We start from the raw sequence: 25,295 nt of genomic DNA, 5'->3' as shown, positions 1-25,295 counted from the left end.
AAGTCTTATCTTGCTTTATTTTAGATTTTAAATTTTACCTTTATTTCACTATATGTCTTATTGTTATGCGCCATAGGCTGAGATAGGCTGTATCCGTATTAACGTACAAAACATATTTTTGCCATTTCCATATGCTGTGTGTAGGTAAAGAATTTCCTAATATATGCCAGTTGAGGACTATGCTTTATTTAATGTAACTTCATACTTGCTTGATTTTTTCGTCTTTATTTTATGCAGCTTATTCTTCTTGCACCCCTGAGAGCAGCAGACGTGAAGGTGTCAGTAATGCAGCATGAACACGTTTTGGCCTGATCGAGGCTCTGATAATGGCATGCGGTCTCAGCTTTGCAGTCACTGTACTCCGCAGTCCTGTGGCTCCCACAGCTGCCTGTACCCCAGCCTTCCTTTCGGTGGCGCTAGAGCACCAAACAAAGTACCCTGTGGCGTAGAGAGGGCCGATCGGGCTACATAAGCTGTGGCTTTGCCGCAACTTTGATGTGTTATGAAATGGGAGCTGAGTGCGCACTGCAGGAAAAGAGGAGGTACACAAGATTGCAGTCGTCTGTGCTTTAAAATTACAGACCTTAAATGAGCAGAATTAACAGTGTGACGAATGCCTGTCCTCCCACGTGTTGAACGTGTGATGAGCAATACTGCATTTCAATTTTATTTCCAAGTTATGTGATCTGGACTCATTCACTTTCAGAGTGTTTGTTGGGGATAAAGTTGGTCATTGTGGACCGCTAAATGTTCCCATGGTGGCACTGAAGGATGCATCAGTGAAAAAAACACCTGTGGCACCAGCGGCTCTCCTCACTCTTCCTCTGGCTCTATCACGCGCATTTACGCACACAGAATGTGCGCTGGCGCCTTTCCGAACCACGGAATATCTTAAGCTTGTATTACTGTAAAGATCTAACTGGTCTAACAAGGGAAACATCTCCGTCTTGTGAATACAGTGAACAAGGACTGAAATGCAAGTTCCTGCACACAACAGCTACCATCAACCACCAAACGCGCACAATGTGTTGTAACATTTCTGAGGACCAGCTGTTGAAGTATTTGGAGTGACGACACTGCAATACACTGACGCTTGTCTTCCAGAGACGCGCAGAGGAAACACTGGTCCTGTTTGCTCATTACAAGCGCCCAGATAAATGGCTAATCCTTTCCTTAAATCATGTCACACATTGCACTTTATTGTGCTCCGGATCACATTCAGTAAGCTATAAAGAACATTGTCTGCGGGTAAATATGGGGGATGTGGTTCAAATAGTCTTGCAGCAGCCACTGAGCACCCAATCAGAGGCCGGTGCATCTTCCTCTTCTGTGGATGAATTGAAAATGCCCATCAGAGGACCCCGCATCTGTCCTATGGTAGCAGATAATACACGTAGTGGAGGAGCTCCGCGGGTCTATGTTTAGAGTTCTGGTGGGCGTTAAGAGAGCCGGAGAGAGAATGAAGATACTTCAGCGGCGACCTGCATGGAGACAAGAGTATATCGCTTACAAATAAGGCACAATTAGGCCTCACAATAGACCTTTCTTTTTCTTATTCAGGCTCTCCTCCCATGCGTTGCGCTGCAGTGGGTTGTTACGTTGATTCAGCGTGTATGAACAGAGAATATCAAAGCTTATTTTAAGAAACGGCGCCTATATTCGGGTGCATTAACTTGGAGGTCGTAATGAGCCTGCAGCTAGGCCACTCACTACACAGTGTGTATGTATGTGTGTGAGAGTGTCGGGGGTTGGGGCCAGGGGTGATATTACTGAAACGCGTCAGGCTGCGTGTGAAAAATATCACTTTCTTCACATGTGCTCTTGCTGCCATAATTGGATGGTCCTATTGCATCACTCCACAAGCTGTGTAAAGCCTGCAGGCATCTATCCGTCCAACACGACCTTTTCTCCCTCGGCGTGTAAGATTGTTCTCCACGGGAAAAAATGAATTAATATCTCATCTTCTGCACAAGTGGATGTTGTTGCTCTGTTATTATTTTGTCTCAGCATCATAACCTGCTCGAGGCTTTCATCAACTCTGCATTCTTCCTTTTCGGACCTGTTGAAATATGCAGCATGTTCCTCATTTGTCATTATGTCAGCTGATACACAGATGAGGAGAAACGCAATCCTTGGTTGACAACTTGCTCCTGTTATGTGTGCACCGTTAACTCCTCCCTTCTCCCTATGTGGCATGTAAGGTGACACCAGCCAATCACGTCTCATTCCGCTTCTACCTAGCACGGAGAAACAGCACAAGAAGGCGGAAACTCGTTGGGGCTGTATATAAGCAGTTAAGCGTGGGATTTTTGTATCAGTGTCACCCCGCAAGGATCCACAGCCTGACCGGGCGCACGCAGAGCGCACAGACACCGCGGATCCGTGCTGGTGTGCGGCGTGGACTTGACCGGCAGTCAAGGGGAAACCCCAGCCTCTGCAGCTACCAGGCCCGAAGAGAAACCCATGCTGCCGCCGCTTCACAGAGCGCTGTCCGTCCGCTGTGGTGCTGAACCGCAGGACACGACCCTTCAACCGGTGACGTAGAGCTGAGACTCCTCCAAGACCCTCAAGGCTCAAGCTGCTAAGAATAAAAATAACAAAGTGTCACATACATTATATATGTATGGATTTGAAGCAAATTAAAAAGCAAAAAGAGACAGAAAACACGGAGCAGAAGTGATGCCTGGACTTCCCCCCGCCCTCGGCGTCACTCCGGCGGTCTGAGCACAGCAGCGCGTAACGGAACCAGCGGAGCCTCCGTAGATGAGGAGAGTGACACAGGCTTTCGATCAGTGAGGTACGCTCGGCGTCTTACACAAGGAAATTAGGGAAAGAAAATTGATAGAATTGCTCGTCTAAGAGGCTCTACATGCAGCAACGAAAATGGGCTGTATCAGCTCCAAAGCGCCAGTTGGTAAGAGTTGTTTTATCTGCTCTCATAAACGCACGCCGGAGGGAGCCTGAATTTTTCGCATTTGTTTTGCTGCAGCCTTCGCGGGCGCAGAGGCTGTGAGTGAATTTGGGTGCTTGTAGTGCACAGCATGCTGTGCCGGAGATGTGAGACATATGATCGCGCTGCTGAGTCATATGCATATGAATAAGGAGCCTTACATGTAAGACGCGCTTAATGTAACTGGAATTTGCGCAATTTCAGTCTGTTTGAGGTTAAATAGTGTGTGTGTGTGTGTGTGTGTGTGTGTGTGTGCGTGCGTGCGTGCGTGCGTGCGTGCGTGCAGGCGCGAGCGCTGGGGTGCATTTTAGTTGGAGTGGTGGGGAAGCGCTTGAGGGACTGGTATCTGCAGCCTAAACATCGCGATGCTACGAGAGTCGCAAGAAGCTTTTTTGGCGAGCACGCCAGTCAGAGGCAGAGAAGGCAGAGGTGCTCTTGACACCATTGAGGGACGCGCTGTGAAACGGCTTTAATATCTGTGACAAGAAGGCTCATCCAAGCACGATGGTTCTGACCGCGCTGACCCAGTTTGGTTGCAAGGTAGGACACCTTTTTGCTCGTATACTTTCGCGCGCGACCAAACAACATCCTCAGGCTCGTGGCTCGTTATTTCTGAGAATTCTGGGATGAATCTCGTCTTGGTATAAAAGTAAAATGCATGGATTAGTTCGCAGGAGCAGATGTCCAGGTTTAAGCGGACTCCACCGGTGCTTGTAGGCACACATGCAGCAAGAGATCATTGCTTGTTGCCAAGAAACAAGCTCCCTGTTGACACCGCATCTATGTGCTCTCATGGTTGTTTACACCTTTGCTGTACGCGTCTCCCAGCCGCTCCGCCGGCGGCTCAACGTCGCCCAGGGCCCCGTCCTCAATGTGCTACCCCGACCTCTGACGCGTGTCTCCCCCAGATATCCCCTCATCCTGTCATTTATTTGACTGGGTCTTCTCTGTAGCCTCCCTAAATTAAATCTGCCCCACATCCCTCCATCCATCTCCACCTCTCCCCAGCAAACAGACGCGGTCGTTGATGTAACATTTCGCCTTTCAAACTGTGATTTATCCCTCATATCCATGCTTACAGAGCCTCTCTCCGCCTCTAATTGGTTATGTAATCTGTCGCCACAGTCACTTGATGATTATGGCGCCTTGTCCCCGTCTCCTTGTCGCGGAGTGCGTGAGGACATGCCCTAGTCCCATAAATCCCACATAAAGCGCCCGTCTCTGCACCTTTATCAAGAGTGTAATATACAGTAGGTCAACAGCAGCCACCTGTTTGACTCTGATTTAGCCTGTATGTGTGTGACATCACGCTGCCGCTGGTCTTGACCTAATTGTGTTGATTCGCTCATAAGTCTGAGAGAGAGAGAGAGAGAGAGAGAGAGAGAGAGAGAGAGAGAGAGAGAGAGAGAGATGCACGGCCGAGGTCTCCCTATCTGCAGTTTCCACGACAACGGGAACTACAGAGAGAGAAGGAGTGTGTGTGTGTGAGTGAGTGAGTGAGAGAGACCCAAGAAAAATAAATAAATAAATAAATCAATACAATAAAAAAAATAACACGAAGACTGCAATTCTCATTTGCTTTGAGGGAAGAGGACGCACGTTAGGCGCTGCGGCTCCGTTTTAGAGGGATCAGTGAGGGAAAGGAGATTAAAAGACGTCGCACAAATGAACAAATTAGCCACAGATGGAGGATGACCGCGGGGCCTCACAAGAGAGCCGCTACAAGTTTGAGTCGGGTCCTCAAAGCGAAAAGGCCAACCTCTCAGTTTGATCAAGCCCAGTTCGATGTTTCAGAGCGCGGCTCAGTCCCATCAGTTTAGCGCAGTAAATGTGTTGATTTCCGTCTCATTTTGATTTGCAGCCGACAGCCATGTCATCCTTGGTCTCGCTCAGGGTCATTGCTGCTAAACTATGCTTACAGTGACTTCCCGGACTCGTGCAGTGCTGACGTGAATGCATTAACGTTTCCGTTGAACCGTGCGCGATGTAAAATCTATTAGGCTGCTGTGTGGCGCAGTAAACGACCAGCAAACCCGTCGCCTGACAGGAGGAGGCTGCGCAGATCCGTGCGAAATGTGAGCGTTTTCTGACAATTACCTGCTGACGTGCCATCACAACATCCCTCTGGGTTCAGACAAACAGCCGGGCTGCACAGCCGACGTGTACCGGGCTCAAATGACCGCCACACTCTGGACATCCGTCTGGTACAAAACACGTGCGCATCTTTCACTCCTCTCAACAATACTTTCATTGACCAAGGTGGCCTAGATTCAACGATACAATACACCCCGGGCATCTGATCTCATCACACCCAATTAAACGGCACATATTGAATTCTGCTGGTGGGCAACTTGAGCTGGACGCGCTAAACGGCAGGTCTTTGACCCGGGGGTGAGTGATTGGTCTTGATATTGGACTCAATATCTGAGATGGGTGCTAATCGAGCTCTTTTCACAGACAGTAACTAGAAACGCCTCCCCGCAGAGGAGGCCTGGAAAGAGGAGACCGGTACTGACATTTAGAGACCCACCTCTTAATCTCGTTTTGCAAATCTGATTTGAACAGTGGCGAGCACGCAAAGGACGTGCACGTGTGTGTGTGCGTGCGGGTGTGTTTGTGTGCAGGGCTCGGGGAGCTTCAGTGCGTGGCGGATGGATGGGAGCTGTCCAGGTGCTGAAATGTTCAGCTGCACTGTGGCTGTGCGACGCCCCATCCACAGCATCCACAGGAGCAGGTTTCTCAGCACCTTTGGTCCATCATGCTCCACGAGTCTGTCGGGTCATGACGACGGCAGCTGTTAGAAAGGTTAAACTCATGCAGTCAACCGAATAGTCCTCTATCTACAGGCCGCTATGTGACGCTTGAAGGTGGTTGGTTGGTGACATTTTCGCTCCATGTCGCGCTGCTGGTCCCGCAGCGCGCCTCTGCTTTACTGCGATGATGACGTGGCTCCTCCACGTCGGAGAATGTGCATTAAACAATAGGGAGGTTAAAAAAAACAAAAAAAAACAACGTAAAACCATCACAGGCATGTCCTTATTCTGTGCCTTTTACCTCTACTCTCCCTCCGACAAAGCAGAACCACCTTCATAAAATATCAAACAGGCTTGGGCTGCTGCCAGGGCCTTACCTGCATGACATGGCATGGCTTTAAAGTGCATGGAAGTACTGTAGCCCCCCTGCGTGTTATCTCACTACAAGTAGTCTCTGCAGAGTACGCTGCTATAAAAGGTTCTGTGAACGCTGAGCGCAACACTTAGACTTGTGCCATACATAATAAAAAGAAGGGTGCTCCAGATCTGCTCTACTGTAGATTCTAAACACTCTCTGAAAGTGCATGGTACAAGCCTAAAGATGCCTTTTAAGTTCTATAGCACAAGAACAATCTAAAGCGACCTCTTCAAACAACAATTCATTTAAATACTCCAATCATGATTCGTAACACTTGATTTTTCAAATCTGACCCCTTTTTGTGTCTTTTTGCTTCACAGTTGCCTTCCAGTGTATTTTTAACAGAGCAGGAATTGGCTGGCACGCTTCCCTTTCCGTTTTGGGAGGGGTTACCTATTCTTATATTTTCTGTAGGTGTTTGAATGTGGTTTTCTTTGGGGGAAACTGCAGTGAGATACGGCAACATTACATTCCCTAATACGGTCATCGCCCCTCAGTTGATGGCCTGGGGACCCCGTGGAGGCATGGGTTGGCATGGTGACTGCAACTTTGACCATAAAGCAACACCTAAGGATTAGCCTAATCCATAAAACTCATAGTTCATCATTCTTGCTCCAGTAATTAAAACAAATATTAGGAACAATAACTATTGCCCAGACAAAAAAGAGGCGTTGCCGTGTTAATAGTGTTTCATTGCCTTCATTGACTAGTTCATTGCCTTGTTTCTTTCGTTTGGAGCGAGAATATGGTTCGGAGCTACTATGAGTTTTACACTGTTCATCTGCCATAATCCTCACGTGGCTTTCTTCCTCCTGACAGTGGCAGTTGAAGGTTCGTTGCGCGTGGACTGGAGCGCGGCAAGCTCCCTGTCTGACCTCGCGCTTTTGGGCAACACGCGGACCTGCTTGGCGCGCAGACTGATTCTGACTGCACCTTTGGGCGCACTGGACTTCAGCGAGGTGCCCTTAACAACCTTTTTTTTTTTTTTTTTTTATTACAGCTTGGTCTGGTTTTGTAATATAGCGGCGCTAATGGAGCGCCACTGACTCTCCACCTCGAGAGACTTACTTATAGCCCACTTTCATCAGGCTAGTTGATATTTCTAAATAATGGATAATGGCAATACAAATTAAGCAAATGATGCATTACTTTTAGCAATGCAAATGCTTGGGCAAAAGCTTCTCCGAGCTCCCGTCACTTCCAAGAACAAAGTATTCTACAGACTTTATTGATGCACAAGTTGTTGGATGTTCTGTGTATATCACTTCAAATGATGTGAGCCAAGCTGCGCGCAACCTAGTGTGTTGTAATCTAGCCAGGCACCGACCAGATAAGCCTAATCAAATATGGCAGTCTCAGTAATTTGCCACATGAAGCAGAAAATTCTTTTCTCAACCCTTCCTGGTTTAATAATTACCTTATAAATCACATCATCCAAATCTTTAATGTGTGGTTCAACTCTGAGTTCTTTCTCCATTTTAGTTTTCATTTATATTAACCAGTCAATTATTTGCAAGTCTTTTAGCGTAATTAGCCATTCCTTTTTAATTTGGGGTTTGAAATGGAATCTCAGTGAACAGGGAGTGATGCTTCTCCTCTTTAGACAAAATAACAAACTCTCTGCTGAAGGGATTACTACTCAAGAGCTGGACTGATCCTACTGTTGGACCATGTGTGCATGGCTGGAGTTTGAGATGCTACATTTGAAGTGGCTCCCTATAATGTTTAATTGAGAAAATACTTTCCCACTTTCACTGAATTGTGTTTTTCCATATGACAAACCAACACTGGCAACATCTAAGACCTTCAGGCCATGTAGCTACTTTTGGCTGTGGAAGTGAAGTTAGTGGGATGCTTATAATTGGCTCAGAGATGATGATGATGATGATGGTAATGAGGATGATGAATCCACCTTGCCTCTTTTATCCATCAGTGCGCACCATCTGGGTGTGAATGTGATGTGTCACAGTGAGCCAGCCAGGCGGCGATTAGCAGCGCCTTAGTGATCCATTATGAAATGCAGCCTCTCGCTCTTTCTGGGCTGGCCTGTTATTGAATACTGGTCAGTGTGCGAGACAGGTTGGCTGGTTTGCTGATCTTATCACATCACTTTTACAGAGGAAGCACTCTCTAATGCTTCACACTGAAAAAACAAAAAGCTGTATATGGCCAGATTCTGTATCAGGAAATAATTCAGATTGTTGTAGAACTAGACGCAACAGTTGATAACTAGCAAAATAGATATTTGGTAAAAACTTATCAGACCTGTTATCAGACCTGTTGGTAATATAACTCAAATACATTATTTTGTTTTTTTTTCTGGCATTTTTCGGCTTCATATTAGATGCTACCAAGGAAGATTAGATTTTGGCTATGATGATGCAAATGCCTCATCTCTGACGCCCGTGTTAGCCGGGACATCTCTGAGCAACAGCGTCTACACTAAATGACAGCAGGGTGGCACGTGCAAGAGTCATTTGGCTGTTGTGGCTGTCGATTGGTGTTGGAAGCGTGTGACATCATCAGTGAATCAGGCACGCAGGCATACCAGGAGGAATTGTTCCATAGAGATCACTTGGCATAGAAATGTTCCCATTGTGGAAAATTTGAGAGATAGAGCGAGAGAGAAGAAAGAGGAAGCGAGAGAGAGGTATACACAGTCGGGAAGACAGGTGGCATGTGGAAGGAGGAGAAGGATGTTCAGGTTATTTTCCACCAGGGAAGCAGTCTGTTCCACTGAAACCATTCATGGCTTGTCTTCTCATGTAATTTTGTATAATGACTTCCATGTGTGCCTGTGTGTGTGACAGAGGAGTGGGCTGCAGAACACAAAGCAACCCAAGCAACAGGCATCATGGGTCTGTACCAGAGTGTTTCACAGTTGATGTTTAACAAATATGAAAAGATATTTGACTCAATCAGCCAGTATAATGGTGCAGATTAGTTCCTGCTTTGATATAACCTCAATGAGGCCAAAAAATAGAGCAGTAAGTACAAATGCAGCTTCGCCATGGAAACTTGTGGTGTTGTATGACTGAAGCAACACTTGTTTCACAGACTTAATCACATCCAAAAATGTTACTGAGGTTACTAAGCAAAGCCATGCTGAGTTATACAAATCACTTTATTTTCAACCCTAAAACACCAGGGACACCAGTGAGGCCAGTTTCACGTCAGCCTGCACTCTGCCTGCTCTCAGCTCCAAACATCCGTGCTGTGACGAACCATCGGTTGTGTTTTTTTCTGGGCTGTCTCAAGGCCGCAGCCACAGCCAGAAGTGAGCCTGAGCAGGATCATCACAGCCTCTCACAGCCTGTGTTCACCAGACCACTGAGATTTATGGCTTTTTGACATGATGTGTGTATATGTGTGTTTGCACAGCTGGGACTGACTATAGACAAGTGTGATGATAAGTGTGTTGCTGTAGGATGCTGTGTTTGAATTCAAGGGTTAAATGCTTAATCCAGATTCTGTTATCCTGATAGGCTCATATTTTAGATTATTTGTGTAAATGTGCATGTGTACGTGCTGCATGTTGCTGGAGCGTGTGATGGAGAAGATGCAGCACAGCTGTGTAATTGAAGCGTCCGGTCTGTTCTGAGTGCTGCTCATTTCTTCCTCTGTGTTCGCTCTGTTGTTCAGTAGGGCAGTGGGGGAGTCGAGGGGGGAGGGGAGCAGGGCCTGCAGCCAGCCGTGCTGTTAACTGGAGCTGTGGGGAAAGGTGACACTCAAGCATGCAGCTGGACCTAGTTCTTAAACGCTCACACTGACGTGTTTCAATGCAATACTTAAGTTTAGTGCCTCCAAACTCCAGAAAAGACAAGTTGACTTTCCAAATTGTAGTCTTATCTGAAACAGCATTCACATCATCACAGGATGCACCACTGGGAAAAATAGTAATGGAATCAATTTAGCATTAGTCCGAGTGAAATAGGAGTTTTTGAGTTGGATATCCCTGAAGATGTATAAAATCCTCCCACTGCAGACTGAAATGATTTCTCTGGGCAACTATTTGAAACAAATAAAACATATTCAGCTGTGGGAGGACAACATTAACTGCATGACTTCTGATTTTTAATTTAAAGATCAACACAATATATCTTTCTATCCCTCCTCGAGGGTATCTGTCACATTATCTGCAGATTATCCTCCCTCTGATCTGTGAGCTGCTCTGCGGCACAAGAGGATTATTACGCCTCACGGCAGCCGCCGGTGCCATCGTGAGCTGAGGATCCCCCTTCGCTCCTGCAGGCCTCTCTGACAGATAATTTTGCTTTTTGTTATTCAGCAGGAGTTTTGTTGCTTTTAAGCGGAATTGTCAGGACAAGGTCAGGGCGGTGTTTCATGCTTTCTAACTCACCGCAAATCAGATGTGGTCTGTTTTGAGTGATGACTCATTAACGAAGGGAAGAAAATTAGGACGATTTGACTTCAAAACAACTGAACAATCCAAATGCTTAGGTTCACAAGTGGTGCTGCTGTTCTGGACAGGCAGCTCAGCGTTGTTTCTCTAAATGAAAGCAGGTGAAACTCAAGCTCCACAGAGCTGCAGTCAGTCACCACAGCACAGAACACAATGTGCACCTGTTGAGATAAACTTGTCTGCCTAAAGCCGTCATCAAATTGTTCAGTCAGCCAGGTGTGTTGACCCATACTGAGCAACAACACCACAGCGTCAGCCCTGCATGTGGCCTTTGCTGCTGACGTGCACGTTTCCCACGTGAGTCCAGGTAAGGCTATAAAAAGAGTTAGCAGACAAAAGAACTTGTCAACACCTGATACTCCCTCTGTGGTTTGACTTTACAGAGCAGACAGATTTGACGGAGGACAGGCCGAGAGGAGGGGGTCCATCTTTTGTCTACTGTCTGGTTCTGTTAACTCACTGCAGGGAAATTACCCGTTTAACCATCTGGAGTCAGAGCTTTGTTAGTTTCCTTTCAAGATGTTTTGCTACACAAGTACTTGCATATTTGCAGTTGCGTCATAAATCTCATAACAGGCACATCTGGCACCACTGGAGAGGTCCACTGGGGTATCAGCTGTGTGCAGATAATGTGCAAATATACAGCAGCTCATCTAGAACCAGAGATAGACCTATTTTTCTCTCTATGCCTGCTTGTCTGCAGCCATAGATAACAGTAAAATACTCTGAGGTGTAGGGTGAGAAGAGTCAGCTAAGTTCCATGTTTGCTCATTAGTCACCAGCTTGATTTAATAAACAACTTAAAGTACGCTGAAGTAGTTGAAGTACTGTGAACACAGGAGCCGTGAAAGGACAACACTGGGCTTTCCTGTGAGTCACTGCAGATGCATTGAGAGGCTGGCTCACGTTCATGCTGAGCCGAGCTACTGTGCTAGTTTTCCCCTGAGTCACACTTTTTTTCTTGTCCTTCCAGGTGAATGTTGATGACACCATTGAAATGTTACCAAAATCAAGAAGAGCTCTCACCATTCAAGAGATTGCTGCATTAGCGCGATCATCCCTGCATGGTGAGTGCAACATGAAACACAGAAAAGTTTGGGAGCGGCAGACTCATGAAAATAAGAATGAGTAATCAGCACAAAAGATATGCTTTAGCATAACCCAATCTTTTCCCTCGTAGGTATTTCCCAGGTAGTGAAGGACCATGTGACGAAGCCTACAGCAATGGCTCAGGGCAGAGTGGCCCACCTGATAGAGTGGAAAGGCTGGTGTAAGCCTATTGACACTCCAGCTGCCCTGGAATCAGACTTCAACTCTTACTCCGACCTCACTGAGGGAGAGCAGGAGGCACGCTTTGCTGCAGGTAAGACTCACGATGTTTGTTTGTGGGAGTTCTTTATTACATGAATATTACAGGAAGAAAACATCCTGCTTCATGACACTCAACGTTCAAGCTGAAAGGAAATTTTTCAAGGCCACAGGCCAAGTGACAACAAGCACACTGAAGAGGTGACACACAGGGCAAGAGGGTGTACGAAAAAATGATGGAAGATCACAGAAGAGATCCTAATTAAATGAAAAACCACCAGAGCAACAAGGTAAACATATGTAAAAAGGAGCAGAGGAGTATTGATGTCACATGGTCATTAATTACAGTCAATTAATCAGGATGTTGCAAAGAGTGAGCTAATTAAAAAAAGACATTTAACAGACATGAATGTGCAGAATGTGGCTTCAAACATGCTTGTTTTCTTTCACAATATGTAGTACATGTAGAACAAAGACGTTACATTAACACAGCTTTGAAAAATGTTTTGAAACAACATCAGAAAGATATGTAGATGCTGCTTGCTGGCACTAGCTCTCATTTTTACAACATTAAACCTACTGCTAACATGCATTTTGGATATGTTATCTGGATATGGAAAGATACATATTAATGCAAGTTATAATGCTCACAGAAGGCATTGAAATTGCCTGGTTGTGCGGCTCACACTGTGATCAATAGGAGTGTATTCAGTCTGTACAGTGTGAGCTCATTAAAACAGAACTCCAATATATAGAAGCACCATGACCTGGATGAGGAGAATCTTCACAGATGCCCAACAAGTTGTAAGGTCACTGAAATCCATGTACTTTCTGCCACCTCAAGATGCTCATCAGACAGATTTGGACGAGGACGTCCTCAGCAAAGTCCACACAGTAGCATCGCTTCCTATTTTTAGCAAATTGAGATCCGATCACAATGCAGGCAGATTTGTGGTCACATTCGATGCCCTTAACTCTTCTTCTCCACACTTACACATGGTTCAGTCCTCTCAGAGCACCGCTCACCCACAGCTCTTCTGTCTCCTCCATCTTTTACTCACTCCATCTTTTCTTTCCTTTGATTCACTCCTGCCACCTGCATTCATTACCCCTTCCTCCAGTCCCTTCTTTTAATGTTCCTCTCTGCCCTCTGTCTCTTTATCTCCTCTTTTTCTCCATCTTTTTCACCCTGTCCCTGCTGCCTGCTCTCCCTCCATTCTCTTGCTCGCTCCCTGCAATGCAGACTCTCAAGGTTAATTTGCACAGTAAGGTTTTGCTCCTGGCTAGTGCCACCATGACTGAGCGATTTTCCTCTGTGCCTCCTTTGTTCTCCTTTTTTTCTTTCCTCTTTTATATCTTACAAATTGCATGACTTCTCTTCCCATGCCTCAATGTTTGTGATCCATTATATGATGATTCAAACAGGCTGAAGTTAAAAGCACCCTTAAAAGCTATTTTTTAAAAAATCAATCATTTCGTAATTTCTTTAAATTGTTTTATCAGCTCTATAGATGGTCTTTTTAAAACTGTTTGAACCTGGCCACCATTGCATGTAATGCAGTGATTTATTAACCTTGCTCAGGAGTCAGTGGCACACAAACAAACAATATTTATATTTATTTATTATATTTATTTATATTTCTTAGTGTAAGTTGACCAGCAGCAGGGTGGGTTGAGGACACTTTACTATACATTGTACTTCTCCTTGTCTCTTCAGCTTACATCATCAGTGTGTGTCCATTCCATCAGGGAGCTGTCGGTTGTGCTGACTCCTTTCATTTGTGTCAACTCTCTCCTTGTAGCTCGGTGATGGTGTTACTGTGGGTGACAGGACACACTGCATGAAAGTCAGCGAGCGCATTAGTACACAAAACTGAGCAGGTGTGAATGTGTGAAGTGACTCTTTGATGTGTTTCGGTGTATATACAAGCCTCTACTGTACAATACAACTGTGTGTGTGTAAGTGGCATCCATCCTGAGAACTGAAAATGCAGGTGGGGTTGTACTATTGATAGGCTGACTTCTGCCAACACACACGTTCTTTGAAGTTAATCCTGCAGTGTCTCTTGTGCATGAAACTGGCTGCCAACACAGAGAGAGGCTTATGTCACTGTGTGTGCGTGTGTGTGTGATCTGTTTTTTGTGTGTGTGAATGAAAGAGACAGAGTGTGAGTGAGAGAAAATGTTAAAGGTACATGTGTGGATGTGTGTGAAGTGTGTGTATTAGACTGGCAGTCTTCCAGTTTCTGGTGCACTGTAGTGTAGCAGGGGTGTATGTGCTCACCGGGTTCACTCTGTCCCAGCAACAAACAAACCTGCTGCAAAGTCTAAATCGGGAGATTGGCGTTAAATGTTGGAAAAATATACCTTGGCTACAAGTGACAGCACAATTTAACAATGCAGCAGTGTGTGTGTTGCGCTGGTCATCTTGAAACTGCGTCAGTTTGTCTTAAAACAGCTAGAATCAATATTCTTTTTTAACAATGAATTCCTCGATGTGAAAGCAGTCTCTTGTAGATGAACCCGCAGAGAATCATCACCAGACTCTGCACTTTCCCTCAGCTCTGCAGAGCGTTTACTGTCTTTCAGCTCATTGCTTTATTTTTTACAGTCTGCAACTTTACTGCTGTGGTTCACTCACACAGCTCTCATCAGCCCCATTTCCTTTGTCTTTAGCGAACAATCTTTGCTGAACCCACTGCACCACCTCCCCGACACCACACTGTCAGAGTGAGTAAATTAGTGGCGAGCTGGTGAACTGAGTGGAGTCATGATGTGTTTCTAGCTTATTTCCACTGGCCCAAACAGACAAAAAACATTTTAATTCATGTTTGAGCATTGAAAAATGAAGATCAATTACAATTAGAGTTAGTCATTTGGCAGATGCTTTTATCCAAAGCAATGTACATATGAATTCACACACCGATGGCACAGTATTGGGGGCAGCTTTGGGGTTTAGTATCTTGCCCAAAGATACTTCAGCATGTGGACTGCTGAGGCCAGGGATTGAACCACCAACCTTCTGATCGGTGGCCGCCCTTTCCACAAGAGTTACTGTTCATCTTCTAATTGACTGAACATTTATGAGGGAAATAAAGTGTAAAAGTGCAACCCTCTGTCCCACATACTGCCTCCTACAGCATATCCAAACTGTATCGCTGTGGATACAGACTCCTTCAGATAAAGTTATTACATCTCAGTTGTAGTATACATGTAGCGAGTGCGAGAAAAAAAAAACAATTTGTTAAATTTTCAGATCTGAAGCACATTTTGTGATTAAGCTGAAGAGGAAGATGACGAAATTTGCATTAAATTTGGTCATATTTAACTCAATAATCATTTCATTTTGAATATAATGATCTGGGGGTGGCTGGGTGTCGCAAGCAGGTAGTGCGCGTGCCTCACAGCAAGAAGGTTGCTGGTTCAATCCCCGGGCGGGGCCTTTCTGTGTGAAGTTTGCATGTTCTTCCCATGCATGTGTGGGTTCTGTCCGGGTACTCCGGCTTCCTCCCACAGACCAAAAACATGCTCATTTGATTGGTGACTCTAAATTGTCCTTAGGTGTGAGTGTGAGTGTGAATGGTTGTTTGTCTTTGCATGTTGCCCTGCAATTGGCTGGTGACTGGTTCAGGGTGAGGGGGACAGGCTCCAGCCCCCCCGCAACCCCGAAAGGGATTGGCGGTATAGAAAATGGATGGATGGATATGATGATCTGGGATGCCGGTCACCCAGAGATGCTATTTTTACAGAGAAGAACACAGATGTGGTTTTACGTATGTCTCTTTTTGTGTGGTAAGTAGGATAATGACATAAAAAAGTATGTATGTATGCAGGAATTTAAAAAGGCAGGAATTTAAAAAGGCTTTCAAAGTACTAAAGAGCAGTCTGCACACCTGCATTAGCTACAGGATGTGCCAGTGTTTGTGCGCAGAGTTCAGGGCTACGGAGGAAGATGAATGAGAGCATCGATCTCTCTCTGTGGAAGACAATGCATGAATACTGAGCATTGACCAGAGAGTCAGCAAATGAGACATAAAGAGGAGAAGACTGAGAAGAGAGAGTAAGAGAGATAGGAATCAAAATGAGAAGTGAGCGACAATGCTGAAAGGTTGCACGGTGAAAGAAAAGGGAACAGCAGGAACGAGGAGAGTCAGGTGAGTCGATAGGGCGTTTAATTGAGAGAGACGATTGGAAGAAAGGCGTGACGTGAGGGAGAGAGTGTGTGAACAGGGAGGAATACAAAACAGATGGATTGAGAGGAAGAGCACGAGGCTGAGCGGAGAGATGATTAGAAAAAGAGAGAGGACGTCTGATTGGCCAGCCCCTGATGATGATTGGAGGTGATTGGTCACTTGGGCCTTATGACTTACTGGTTCTGGCACTTGCTGAGTCACCTCAGTCAGACACGCGAACACACACACACACACACACACACACACACACACACACACACACACACACACACACACACACACACACACACACACACAGCCATGTTTCCATCATTTTTGTGGACATTACATAGACTTGCATTCATAGTCCTCACAATGTGATTGTGTAAACAGATGCCTGCATTACATTTTTGTTGACTCTATCAGAAAGCTGTTGTTTTAAGTTTTAAGGTGTTGTTTTTAAGGCTGAATTTACTAGATGTGTTAGATTAGACTGCATACAGTAATGCTGATAGGTGTTTTTGATATTCTTTCCCCCTCAGGGATGCAATCGGAGTGGACAAAACAGGAAAGACCGACCACACACAAAAACAAAATTCTCAAATACTGGCCAGGGCCCTTGTTTACCTCAGCTGGTAGAGACCAGGAGTATGTTAGACAAAGGGACCACACAAAGGATGACAATGTCTGTTCATTGCCCTCTTATTAATTGATAAACTGCTGTGAATAAAATTCAGCACTTCAAGCAAATTTTTTTTTGTCGTTCATAAGAAAGGATGGAGCGAGGTTCACCACTTTGTGAAATGCATGATTGTATAAAGGATATTAATACATGGGCTCAGGAACACTTAAAAAACAGCTGCGGTTAAGCACAGTTAATCCGCAAATAATTGCATTCTGTTTTTATTTATGGTTTACACAGCAACCCAACTGGATGGAATCAGGGTTGCCGCATTTCTGTTAAAAAGACAACCTGATAGTAGCAGAGTGGTTAGCATGATGTTAGCCTGTTGTATTGGTGGAATTATTGCTCTGGAAATGTACATTATGCAGAATTTACATATAATCCATCACGCTACAGGTAATTGGACCCAGGTTATAGTATTCCACTCCATTTGTCCATGCTGGCCATGACTTGAATGCTGACATATATATTACTAAAACATGACCTGATGTCACGTCATTATTTCAATGAAAATGTCAATGCTCTTTTCTAAACTGTTGTTCTCCTGGCATTTCCAGTGACGTACAGATTTTGCTTGTGCTTTCATACGATCGTCTTTGTGCTTTTTCAAATTACTGTCTCCTCTGCACTCACAGGAATGCAACTTGCATAACAACACTATCAAACCCTCAGTGACAGCCGTCTGAAGCGCACCAGCCAAAAGACCGCTGAAGAGCATTGACTATAATGGGAATGCTGTCTCTGTCCAGCCTCATACTACACTGTGCACTTTTTCCTCTCACACAGACCTGCCAATCAAAAACAGCTACACGACGTGGAGACCCAATGGCCCACTGCCTCCTTGTTACCATGCCAACCCTGTATTTTCACATGTACATATGCAGCTTATGTGTGTATTTGTGTGTGCGCAGGTGTGGCAGAGCAGTTCGCTATAGCGGAGGCTAAGCTGAGGGCCTGGTCCTCCGTGGATGGCGACGAGTCCAACGATGACTCATATGACGAGGACTTTCTGCCTGCCAATGAGCCCACCACACAGAGCACAGGTACACACACACACACACACACACACACACACACACACACACACACACACACACACACACACACACACACACACACACACACACACAGCGTAGCTCCACACTGCAATAGCCGTGGTAAAGCTAAATCACATTTATTTCCCTCATATTGTCCCCTTCCTTCCTAATACCCCATCACACACCCTCTTCCTCATCCATCTCTCCCTCTCTCTTTCAATGTCCCAGTGCCCTAGTTTTCATCCCCTCCCAACATTTTTTTTTGTTCCTCGGCGCAATTTGATATCCCTTTTGCAAGTTTAATATCATTTCCTTTGCTGCAGAGACGGTGTCTGTGTGAGGATGGTGTGTGAGAGGGTTATAAATACACAGAGTGTATTTGCCACTGTTGTGTATGTGTGTGTGTGTGTGTGTGTGTGTGCGCGTATAGAGCTTTCATCTTGATTACACTGAAGCACCAATAACCTGTACTGCAGCGAATAACATTCAGCTCAGTGCTGCTTCTCCAGCTTCTTATATTCATCTATGGCTTCTTACTGCCTGACAAAGGCCATTTAGTGAATGGAGCTTCACATGCACCAGCCCGTGTGTGGCAGTAATCTCTCTGAAATCGAAGATATAATTCAGTTCTCCATCATATCACATTTTGATTTTGCAGCTGCTTTCATAGAACTTTTACAACTATTAATTGTTCAATTTGTTACATGTACCTCATTTTATTAATCCAACTTTGCAGTGTCATATTGTATATATTTCATGTTTTTTCTTTATTAATCGCTCTCCTTTCCTATCATTTTCTACTTCAGGTATTTTTCACACCCTTGTAATGCCATGGTCTTTTTCATTCCATCATATTGATTCTCATTCACTCATATTTTCATTAAACACATTCATCTGTGGACTTTAGTAGTTACTGCTCTCCATGCAGTGCTTTCAGTTGCTGTATTTCCTGCTAATATTTGATGCTCCAACCACTCGCTACAGGAAATATTACAGTTTCAGACCACAGTCCTTCTCTATCGATGTTTTTTTTTCCCTTCGTGTTAACAGTCTGTATCACTCCCTCTAGATGTGCCATCATATCCCCCCTACTTGAAGGACCTGATCCACAGCCAGCTTTGCCAGCACCTGGGCCTGCGAGGGCCCTGTTGCGAGGGTGGAGGAGGAGGCGGAGAGGGAGGTGGTAGTGGAGAGCCCTCCCCCACTGCGGGCTCCCCGGACACCCTGTGCTCCAGCCTCTGCAGCCTGGATGAGCAGCACCCACTGCTGCGTGACCTGGGCAGCCACCGCGGCACCCACTCCCACAGCAACGCCGCTGAGCTTGCTGCCAAGATCCTGTCAGCGCTGCAGGGAGGGGAGGAGCTGCTGCTGGCTCGACTTCAGAGGGTGGGGCAGAGCGGGCCCGGCGGGGGGGACTGCAGCTTCCACAGCCTGGGTGGGGGAGGGCGGGGCATCAGGCCCTGCAGGGGTCAGGACTCTCCTTGCTACTCCATGTCTTACTCTGAGACATACCTGTCACCCGGCGAGGATGAGGACAGCCCCTGCAAGGACTATGGGAGCACCATGTGCCAGGTGGAGGCGGAGGGCAACGCAGCGGAGTACCCGCCTGAGTACGACCCACGCAGGAGGGTCTCTGACGTGGCTTCCTCTGGGGTTGTGTCCCTCGATGAGGAGGATGAAGAAGATGAGGAGGAGAGGGCAGGAGAGCCAAACAACCAATGACTCCTCTCCTCTCACCTCAGTGTTTAATCCTCCATGCTCTAAGGAGAGATTTCTTTTTGCAACAAGTCCCCCTCTCCTCCTCCACGCCGTCTGAAATGTGTGAACATCCGCGCATGTTGTTTTTTTGACTAAAGCATCGGTCTTTGCCTTACTTGCAGCATTTCATATCCCCCTTTCCACCTCGTAACTGCTTTTGTCCCCATTTGATGTATCGAGTCTATTTTCTTTTAAGGCGTCCAAACAATCTTTTTTATCAGTGTGAGAACAGGCGTGTGGATGTGCTGCAGCAGTCCAGTCACTTACTCGTGGGTATGACGCTCACAGTTTTCAGATCCGTCCCCACCTGCGCGGCGACTCTAAAAACAGACGCCACCGACAGGCAGACAGAATGACTGAGTCTAAAACTCTGACTTATCTTTGCATGTGTTTTGCAAGTGCTGAAATCGATGGGCTGACCCAGTCTTGAGCACGGTTTGTAATCTCAGCTGTTCTGTATAACCCCCCCCCCCCGAACCCCACCTCCTCAGCATCTCCCACTGGAGGGAGGGTTGACACTGCATCCCGGGACCTGCCCTTACCTCCCCCTCCTCCCTCCCCGCCCCCTCCTTTGCAAGAGACAAAATAGCATCCTTTTGGGCATGGCTTGCTGAGTATGCCAAACTATTTAAACCTGTCACTACCAATTATGAGCAAATGCTGGAATGTCTTCAAAGTGACAGGACATAGTATGTATTTTAAAATAACAAAGTTTAAAAAAAGATTTGTCACAAATTATATGACAGAAATGATATGCTTTTATTGTACTAGTTTTCTATCACTCAAACATGTTGTTGCTCACATTATTCCAAACATCATTATGACGGACATCTGCCATAATGATCGACTATAGCTACTGGATATTTTTGGGGTTCTGTGGATTCCTGCATGGAAGACACAAGAACTTTGGCTGTCTTAAAAAAATACACAGCAGCAGCAGCAACGACTACAAACACTGACAGAATGTTCCTGAAGTGACCCTTTGGTGAGAGGTGTTCGGCAGGAAGTGGTGCAGGCAGAGAAGACAGAAAAGTTTTTTTTCTGTGAAGAGATGAGTTGCATTGGAGATTTTCTATATTTTTGTATGCGTTGTCTTGCTTTGATCTCTTTGCCTATGCGGCGTGCCAGTGTATGTGGTTTTTTGCACGAAGCTAACGTGGCTGTAGATTTCTCCTTTTCTTCGTTATCACTGTGTGATATAGTTTAATGGGAAAAAATAACAATACAATGTGAACAAAAAAGTTTTTATTTTTTATTTCAAAAGAGGATACTGTGATACGGTTTGTTATTGCATATGTCATGATCCTCATGAAGAGCTCTTGTTTTTTCCTTTTTTCCAAGATTTCAAAATGCTCTTCTTTCTTTCTCTCATACTGACTCCTGAGAAGCTTTGCCTTTTATTCTATACTTTCCCTTCTTTTCTATGATGTTTGCGAAATGGCATGTTATTATGACACATGCGGAAACTCCCATCTCCATGGTGATGTGAGGAGCCCTGTTGAGGTTCTCCCAGAGGGACTGTCATTCATACAACTCAGGAAATCCCATTGGATCAGAGCATCAATGCATCCCACCCGCACACATAACACCACTCGTCTCTCATCGTCTGTGTGTGTATTTGTGTGGGTGTATGTTTGTGTGTATGTGTGTGTGTGTGTGAGAGAGAGAGAGAGAGAGAGAGAAAGTCTGACGTGCGTAGTTATTTTCTACAAATAATTAAAGCACAGATTCAGTCCCCACATCCTTCTTTAATGTTGCTTGACTGTTTAGATAAGCCTCAAGGTGTGAGTCTGTGTGTTTGACGTTTTGTGTGTGTGTGTGTGTGTGTGTGTATTGTAAGATGTCAGCAGGCTTCTTAAGCTTGCACTGTATATCCATTCCAAAACCCTTCCAACGCAGCGATTCCCTTTAAAGCAGTGTCTGGTGTAGCTGAGCTCTTGTTGGAGGTTGAACTTTTACTGGTGCTGGAGGTTAAAAACAAAGCATGCAGTACGTAACATCTAGAACTTATTTTGAAACTACAGAAAGGGCGACATTGTTAAATCAGCTGGCTACATGAAATCATGGAGTCTCAGTCAGGAGAGTTGGAACAGACAGCGACAACTCAGGGGGAACCATTGAAGCTGTGCCTTTCATTCGTCACCTTTGACCTCCCAAGTTGCACCATCGCCATTGTCACATCCTCCCTGCTGACGCTCAGCTTGGCTTCCTTCCCCATTTCCCCGAATTGAGCATAGTAAATCGGTTCAACGCCGGCACCAAATATCCTGTTGCATCTCCTGTGTGTCTTCTCCCGCTGTAGCTGAAGCTTACAACAGATCGGCTGTCCTTTCGGTTGACATTAAAAGCCGTGCGATGCCGGTGAGGCGAGGTTTTGCTTTTGTCCAGGTGCGGTGACAAGAATGCGCCAGTGTTCAACCCCCCCATCCCCTCCTATTTATCAGTCTGTCCACCACAGTGCATTCACTGTCTGTCTCTCTGAGTGTCCCCGTCCTCTCCTCCAGCAGTGTGTGTGTGTGTGTGTGTGTGTGTGTGTGTGTGTGTGTGTGTGTGTGTGTGTGTGTGTGTGAGATGGTGCGAGTGTGTGTGTGCGCAATGATGTGTGTGAGAGAGAAGACGGGCACCTTGGTGTAATGTGTTTTTCATTCACCCAGCTGTCTTGTTCTCTCTCCCTCACAGTGTTTTTGCTGTTATACCTCTGAGGACCATGACTGCATTCATTCATCCAATCCTAACCCTGAACCCAAATCCTAATCCCTTTGTAGAAGTGGCACTTTGGTGGATTTCCACATCTTTCTATCCTTGTGACGTCATTTTGTCCTCATAAGAATATAAATAGAAGAATTTCCGCTGACACACACAGACAGCCTGATGAATGTCCCCGCTCTCCATCCTTCTGTCTCTGTCCTGTCATTTCCTGTCCCCTCATGCTCCTCTCGTCTCCTCCCACCTCTCTTTGCCTCTGTCCTTTCCTCTTTGCCTCCTCTCTCTCTTTTCCTCCCTCCCTCCATCCATCCATCCATCCATCCCCACAGAAGGTTCATTACATAACCAAAAGGACATCTGAGTGCTACCTTTGCCGACAGGCAATTAGCCTGCGATTATGAAACCGCCTGATGAACAGAAGATGCATATCTCTCCTGTCTGTCTTTTTCCCCTTCACTCCATGTGCGCCCTCCCCGCCTTTCCCTCTACCCCTTCCTCACCACCACAAGCTTTTTCTAAGTGACATCTTTTGAGGTTTGCTGTCCCAGAAAACTCTTGTGTAGAGCAATGGATGATGAAGGGGAGTGTTTCACACTCGCCTCTCTGTTCGGAAGTGATTAATATTTCGTAGCCTAATAACAGAAGAAAACCCTTCTGTCCTTGAGTCAGACAGATGTCTTCAGAGTGAATCATGTTTCTTTTTGTGTGAGTGTGTGTCTCTGGGCAGTGTGCTTTAGTTTGTTGCTCCAGGCAAGCACTGACATTGGATACTTATCAGAGAGAAGCACAGATTGTCTCTCTGTGAGTGTGTGTGTGTGTGTGTGTGTGTGTGTGTGTGTGTGTGTGTGTGTGTGTGTGTGTGTGTGTGTGTGTGTGTGTTGGGAGAACCCAGTGCTATAAAAAGACATCAAAACATCTGTCCGACAGTGTCAAGGCAGGAGGGCCTATGAATATTCAGTTGGTGGTGGCGCCCTCGTCACCCTATAGCCTACTTACCATTTTAGAACAAAGCTGAACGGCCCGGGGAACACTCGCAGCACACCACCAGCCCCCAGTGGTGAATTTTCAAATAAAACCTGCAAAGACAACTGAGACTGAGAGTGTGAAAACCACTGTAGGAACTGAATATAGACTCTGTAATCTTCACACGGAGAGACATGGTCTGTGTTTAACCCACATTAGCCTCCACTGTCTTAATTAAAACGTCCCACAATCCTCAGAGGGGGTGCACACTGTGACACCGGGCAGACACACACACACACACACACACACACACACACACACACACACACACACACACACACACACACACACACACACTATTAAAAGAGGCTTGTGAGAGTTCAGACAGCAAAGCCATACAACTCACCCAACAGAGGCAAAGACACCATGAACTAACAGGGTATAAGGAAAATACATGACCCAAAATGAATGTACTGTCCCATCCACATCCTCAGTGGGTTGCATATCACCGTCAGCATCACTCAAACACACACACACACACTCAACCTTCTCCTCTCTAAAGTCTCCATCCTGTTCTTTTTCTTCTTCTTTTTTTCTTTTCTTCGTTTATGATACTTCTCTTCCTCTTTTGGCTGAATGTAATTATTTGATTATTGCCACCTTGGATTTGAAAAATGAGTCTTTGTTTGCTGCATCTGATATTATTTCAAATTAATAAAATATTGTTATTGTTCTTTGCAAAAAATACTAATCTGGTGTGATGTGATTTTGTTCTATGAGCAAGAGTTAAAGATGGGTGGGAGGAGCAGCCTGGAGAGCGCCATTAATCTCACTGGATTGCATGTAGTGTTTTATGGTTACGAGCAGATAATGAACTGCTACATTGACCTCTTTCAACACCATTTATACTCCTGGACATTCACTGTGGTACGCACATCATAAAACTTGACGCAATTATCTCTGTGACATGATGACATCATCATTATCAAGTTATTACCCGAGCAAAGGACAGCAGTCGGAGAAACTGCAGAGCCGAGCCGGTCTTACTGATCTTACAGCAGTAGGTATTTCATTTTTCCATGACATCATCGGCCCCAGGGAGCTCAGTAATCCATTTGGTGGGTAAGGAGAGGGAGGGGAGGATATATCAGAGCAGGATGTGATGGATTTTGAACAAAGGCTACAGTGTGTGTGATCATCAGGGTTTTGAGTCCTTGGACCAAGCAGGCAGGTCTGCTTTGTTGGAGTGTAAATAAGGTGCTCCTTGATGAGGTTTCAAAAGTGTGAAAATGAAAGGAAAAGTGCTCCATACAAAACACTGAACAAAATGTCAGGAGCATGAGAAGACCACGTACCTTAAAGATTGGATCTTGCTTCTCTTGAGAAAGTGAGCCAGGAGGGAGTTGGTGAAATATGATTCAGGAAGTCCAGTTGGAGTAAGAGATTAATGCAAAGGCTTATCAGACACTAAAACACTGCGCAGCACTTTATAATGGATCTACTCCAAGACAGGATTTTACAAGTGTAGAAAGTTATCACAGTGACAGCCATTTGAAGGGGAACGCATGAGAGTTGGCAACCCTGCAGAGTGGTGTCAAACTTTTCCTTTGACTCAGCAATAAAATGATCGAATATACTGTACTTCCTGCAGTACTGAGCCATTCCTCTCAGGTGAGGGAGTGATCACAGCCATGGCTGACGGAAGGTGAACTGCAGCCTCAGGTGGTGAAGACACATGCTGCACTTACACTCATGTCAGTAAAACATTGATTATCCAACTCCTACTAACATTTAACATTTCTTAATCTTCTTTATTGCACAGGAATCTCAGATCATCTGCAGCCAGCCATCATCAGAAGATCTAACGCTTGCACTCACCCTCTCACACTCATTTGCACCTTGCATGTCATCTTTTCTTCTGATCATCTCTTGTCACCTGGGCTAGACAGTAGACAGAGAGTAGACAGAGACTCTCTCTGAGACAAATGAACACTGAGTAAGACATTGCATTTAACATAATCAGTTAATCACTTACCATATCAGTTACATTCCTAAACAGACAGAAGATTGATAATTCAGATACGTCAGGAAATTAGCACAAAGTCTAAGATTTCCCTTTAAC

At 45.4% G+C, this 25,295-nt stretch overlaps 1 protein-coding gene across 6 annotated transcripts; it reads left to right on the top strand.

The window, feature by feature from the left end:
* The first annotated feature begins 2,225 nt into the window (after positions 1-2,225).
* Positions 2,226-23,920, top strand: fam131ab (family with sequence similarity 131 member Ab). Of its 6 annotated transcripts, XM_070970050.1 has the most exons (8): positions 2,935-3,202; positions 3,237-3,490; positions 6,941-7,080; positions 11,518-11,611; positions 11,725-11,907; positions 17,621-17,752; positions 18,816-23,037; positions 23,096-23,920. In XM_070970050.1, the coding sequence occupies exons 4-7, from the start codon at positions 11,542-11,544 to the stop codon at positions 19,466-19,468; spliced, it is 1,038 nt and encodes a 345-aa protein (XP_070826151.1). In that variant the 5' UTR covers positions 2,935-3,202; positions 3,237-3,490; positions 6,941-7,080; positions 11,518-11,541; the 3' UTR covers positions 19,469-23,037; positions 23,096-23,920. The 6 variants fall into 6 exon arrangements, with proteins under 6 accessions (XP_070826150.1, XP_070826148.1, XP_070826147.1 ...); XM_070970046.1 differs by lacking the exons at positions 2,935-3,202; positions 3,237-3,490 and adding an exon at positions 2,815-2,914; XM_070970048.1 differs by lacking the exon at positions 6,941-7,080.
* Positions 23,921-25,295: the final 1,375 nt, after the last annotated feature.

The sequence above is a fragment of the Chaetodon trifascialis genome, chromosome 9 (assembly GCF_039877785.1).
Source record: "Chaetodon trifascialis isolate fChaTrf1 chromosome 9, fChaTrf1.hap1, whole genome shotgun sequence".
Lineage (NCBI taxonomy): Eukaryota > Metazoa > Chordata > Actinopteri > Chaetodontiformes > Chaetodontidae > Chaetodon > Chaetodon trifascialis.
This window is presented reverse-complemented; position numbering and strand designations above follow the sequence as displayed.

What these genes read in the sequence shown, in the direction of transcription:
- fam131ab (XM_070970045.1), top strand. Translation starts at nt 6,883, where the DNA reads ATGAGTTTTACACTGTTCATCTGCCATAATCCTCACGTGGCTTTCTTC. An exon ending in AGCGCGATCATCCCTGCATG is followed by an intron (nt 11,612 to 11,724) that starts GTGAGTGCAACA and finishes TTTCCCTCGTAG; the next exon opens with GTATTTCCCAGGTAGTGAAG. An exon ending in GCCCACCACACAGAGCACAG is followed by an intron (nt 17,753 to 18,815) that starts GTACACACACAC and finishes CACTCCCTCTAG; the next exon opens with ATGTGCCATCATATCCCCCC.